This window comes from Artemia sp. Qi Xiang Cuo, unplaced genomic scaffold, assembly GCF_049724085.1.
Source record: "Artemia sp. Qi Xiang Cuo unplaced genomic scaffold, ASM4972408v1 HiC_scaffold_3138, whole genome shotgun sequence".
NCBI classification, from domain to species: domain Eukaryota; kingdom Metazoa; phylum Arthropoda; class Branchiopoda; order Anostraca; family Artemiidae; genus Artemia; species Artemia sp. Qi Xiang Cuo.
This window is the reverse complement of record NW_028300533.1, coordinates 674,353-678,811: the sequence shown is the minus strand read 5'-3', so window position 1 is coordinate 678,811 and position 4,459 is coordinate 674,353. Positions and strand designations below refer to the sequence as shown.

At 35.5% G+C, this 4,459-nt stretch overlaps 2 protein-coding genes across 2 annotated transcripts; both read right to left on the bottom strand.

Annotated features, from left to right (window-relative positions):
* Nucleotides 1–1,783: 1,783 nt before the first annotated feature.
* LOC148938560 (uncharacterized) lies at nt 1,784–2,173 on the bottom strand. The gene has a single exon (XM_089107704.1). It carries the CDS (start codon nt 2,171–2,173, stop codon nt 1,784–1,786), a length of 390 nt encoding a protein of 129 aa, XP_088963830.1.
* A 3-nt stretch (nt 2,174–2,176) lies between these two features.
* LOC148938559 (uncharacterized) lies at nt 2,177–2,530 on the bottom strand. The gene has a single exon (XM_089107703.1). It carries the CDS (start codon nt 2,528–2,530, stop codon nt 2,177–2,179), a length of 354 nt encoding a protein of 117 aa, XP_088963829.1.
* Between the last annotated feature and the right edge of the window lie 1,929 nt (nt 2,531–4,459).

The following is a 4,459-nucleotide window of genomic DNA, read 5'->3' as shown; positions in this document are numbered from 1 at the left end:
TGTTCTGTAATACTGCAAACAGTTTCCAAAATATTAGTTGACCAGGTATGGTTTGGTTTCTGATGGTATGAGATGTTAGTATCAGTATACATTTGAACTGGCTTGAAAATTGTTACTTTCTAAAAAATGGCTCAAAAAATGATTGAAAAATGGAACCGAAAGGATGTCGCGAAAAACTTTTGGATTTCCCAAAAAAAACTAAGGCTGTATCTAAAATAAATATTCACATTAGAATACACATCAAGCATAAATTGTTAAGCATATATAGTAAAAAGAAACACTCAATTTTGTAAAGTTTAATTGCTTTTAATGACTTTTCTCTCTTTTTACTCTAAACTTATTATGCCGCTTAAATAGAAAACATTATGTTTCTTGCTGGATTATCCTTTTTAAACTTAATACGTAACGGATTATTTCACATTAAAAATAATTATACGTTGACTCGAAGTCAAACATTTATATTTAACATTAAATGACTAGTTAAAACTTAAAGTAAATAAAAACATAGTATATACACAAGCATTGTGTAATAAACTTACACCAGCATTGTTAAGTAACAAAACTTAGATACAATATTTATCAAAAAATATGTTTGGTTAATATTTTAAAAGATATTTTAAAACACTATATAAAAATTTAACTATGCAAAAAGTATTTTTTTTTTTAAAGTAGATTTCTCACAAAGCAGCACTAAAAAGTGGTATAACTCTTTTTTTTATTAGTAAAACACTCTAATTACTAATTTATTTACAATAAAAAGTATTATTGCTGACATAGCAACAAAATTTGCTCCATTATTTATCGTAAAATTCTCTTTTACTTTCATATTTCTGAACTCATAGTGCCAACTGAATTGTCTGTGGTTGTAGATAAGACATTTTTTAATATTTAGTTTCTTTGCGATAGATTATGGTTTTGTGCAGACAGGGGTTCTTACATACTTCCCTCCAGGGGTTTGATGTTTCCTATAATACCAAGACATAAAAAATATATAATTAATCCCAGAGTCAAGATAGCAGTTATGTAATATCCCCCAGTTGAGACTAATGCGCCTTTATAATTAGTAGTTCTTTCTATTTCCGTTTGGAAAATGGGATAATTAATTTCCAGATTCTTATTTAGATTTTCCAGGGTTGTCAAAAATCTGGATGTTTCTCCTTTTACATTTTTCTGGAATGGAGTTATCAGTTAATTTCTTTATTATCTTTTGTACTTTTTTAATTTTTCTATTATCTTGTTTCAAATTTGTTGCTATAAAAAAATTTATTTTGGGTATAGGTTTTATACAAAATTTGTGAATTTTTATCTCAGCGATTTCCACAATTTGCGATGATATAATTGTCTCTTTTGCCGTTAAACGACAGGATGGGGGGATATTAATAAGACCCATCCCTTCTATCCGTATATATCTTATATTCCTCAACTTAGCGTTGTGGAACGCTAAATATGAAATCAGTTTCACTTATTTTTTTCCATAGTTCAAGATTAATTTCGCTAACTATATCAACATTACCCTTCTTTCGGTAGGGGATTTGAGGGTTCCATCTCCTCCCAAAGTTTAATAGCACAGACTTTTCTTGCACGTAGTTGTGATATAGTCCCTAAGTTGCAAAAGGGTAGTTTATCATTTGACTTGACTTACTTTGACTTAATGCTCCTGCTGGTGGTCCAGCGTAGAGAGACATGTGAATCTTCACCTCCATTCGGAACGGTCCTGTGCAAGCGTGACTGCTTCTTGTATATCAGTGCCGATCATTGAAAGGTACTGGGTGAGGCTGTCCCTCTATCTGAACCGGGGCCTTCCATGGGGGCACTTCCAGCCATGCGCAGGGGGATCAAAATTGAAGAGAGTGCTGGCGGATGTTTCTGCTGGCATGCGGACCAAATGGCCGAACCACCGTAGGGTTCGTGCAGCGACATGACGAGAGTTGGGGGCCTGATTTGTTAGTGCCAGCAATCGGGTGTTTGAGACGAAGTCGTCCCATCTGATCCCTTTAATACGTCTCAAGAAATTTATTTGGGCCACGTCTATGGCATCACGAGCAGAAGCAGCAGCTGGCCAGGTCGCAGCACCGTAGAGAAGGACTTGGGTTACGGTGGAATTATAGATCCGCATTTTTCTTTTTCGGCTGATGTTTGGCTTTGACCACACTGAACGGCATAGTCGTGCCATAATTCATGCGGCTTTTCCGATTCGCGACTGAACTTCAGTTTCGAATGAGCTGTTTTCCGTGATGACAGATCCAAGGTAGGTGAAAAACTTGACAACCTCGACGGTGCGCCCTGATACGTTGAATGCTGGTAATTTGGTGGTGTTACCTGCGGAGTCAACGATCATTATTTTTGTTCTTTGCCAGCTCATATGTAGTCGCACTTTCAGGGCTTCTTCTGACAGTGTGTTGAGGGCTTCTTTGAGTTCAGCTGCAGAAGTGCATATCAGAGCAATATCATCAGCGAAGTCACAATCGGCTAAAACTCTGTCGCCATACCTTAGTCCGAAGGGGAGCCGTCTGTGTCTGATCCATGACATAATCAATCACCGCATTGAAAAGTTCAAGAGCATTAGCACAACCTAGCCGTAAACCGGTATTTATTTTTAACAGTGACCTTCGACGACCATTAACCTGAACGGAGCTTTTTGAACCAGTGTAGACCACCTTGAACAGGCGACAGTATTAGTCCGGGAGACCTGTTCGTTCTAGTATCAGCCAGAGAAACTCACTATTATCCGAGTCGAATCATGTTGGCATTTAATTAATTCTTGTTGTTCTGGTATCCTATATTTTAAGTTAGAAATGTATATAAATAGTGGGAAATTATTTATCCTAATCCGGCTTTTGGTGTTCTTCAACTTTGTAGGGAAAGCATTTAGTTGGAACAGTGTGGATCCTTAATTTCTAACTAGGGGTACCTTTAAAAATATCCATAACTCCCCTTGCTTAATTTGTAAATAGTTTTCTACGATGCTATAAAAGAATAGAATATTCTCGAAATTTGGTTCTAGTCCTAATCTCAATTTATAAGGTAAATGGCTTTCTAAGGCTTTGAGTATTTTTAATAATTCACCTGGGTTAGGGAGTCGTGCTGGTAAATTTTTTGTCAAAAGGGTTAGAAACTCTAACTTCATTTGATTAAATTCATGGGATATTTCAATGATGGCACTAGATAATAACTGTTTCTATGATTTCACTTTGATTTCCTATTATTCGTTTTAGAGTTATTAATGCTGCACTGGTGATCTCCTGCTTAAAAATGGGAAGCGCATTGATCGTCTGATTAACTTTCGCTTCGATCTTTGATATCCCTGTTTCGTGATGTTTTAAGATTGTTAGTTGATGGCCACCAAGTGTAGATGATTTTGATTTGTTACTTCGACGTTCCCTATTCGTTTTTCTGCTTCCTTCCACGTTGTCTCAGATACCGTACCTAATATATATTCTGAGATTTCCCCTACAATAAAGATTAGGCTTCTTTTCTTTCTGGCCAATGTATTGCTTGGTTCCTTTTTGTTTTGTTTTTGCAGCGTAATCAACATTCTCTTTTAATCTTCTTAAACCTCATTGATGTGGTTTTTCAGTACTTTGAACAACAAAGTTACCTGAGTTTTAAATAACTATACTTTCGTTTCTTTTTCTATTACCTGAGGGTGTGTGAAAAAAGGTGGGTTAAAAGTTTTTTCTAATTCTCATCTTGTTGCAGACAAGTAACAGAAACAATCAGGGCGAGGAAATTGCAGGTTGTAAGAAACCAATGACAAGACCATTGTCATTTGAAAATAAAAACTGCTAAACGTCTTGTCATTGGGGGGATCCACCAAGCTAACCAAATAGATATCAAAAATAAAGGTCAAATTTTGAAGGAGGTTTGGGCTGAATTTTCGCGTAGAGTCCTAAATCCTTGAAAAAATTAATAGGATGTCCTCATATTACCCGGGCACTAACCCATAAAAATTTAGAACAGGGTAATAGTCAAAATATCACGAAAGGGACAAATTGCACTCAAATACTATATAAAACTAAGGTGAAAAATTAAACTGAGGAGAAACACCAGTCGCGAATAATATAAGATATTATTAGGAAACCACAATGGGCATTGATAACCCCTATCGCAAAACAAAATTTGGCACGAACTATTATGGTGGAAACCGCAAAATTTGAGGGAAAACATACAATAAGAAAAGTATGGTAAATATACGTTAATAAATAAATTTCTAGGGTATGACGCACGAATTATCAACACCAATAAGCAAAAAAGAGGGTTTAAACAAGTTCATTAAAGCCAGTAAACGCCACCCTGTATTGACAGAAGACTTTTCAAAAGAATGTATGTTAAATCATTTGTGTTAATACAAATCCTCTCAGAGGTAGGAAAATATCCTAATATCAGCTTTTTGGCAAAAAATTAAAGGGGGTGGTAAAAACCAACACAAAAATAAACAAAAAAAGAAAACAAAGAATGG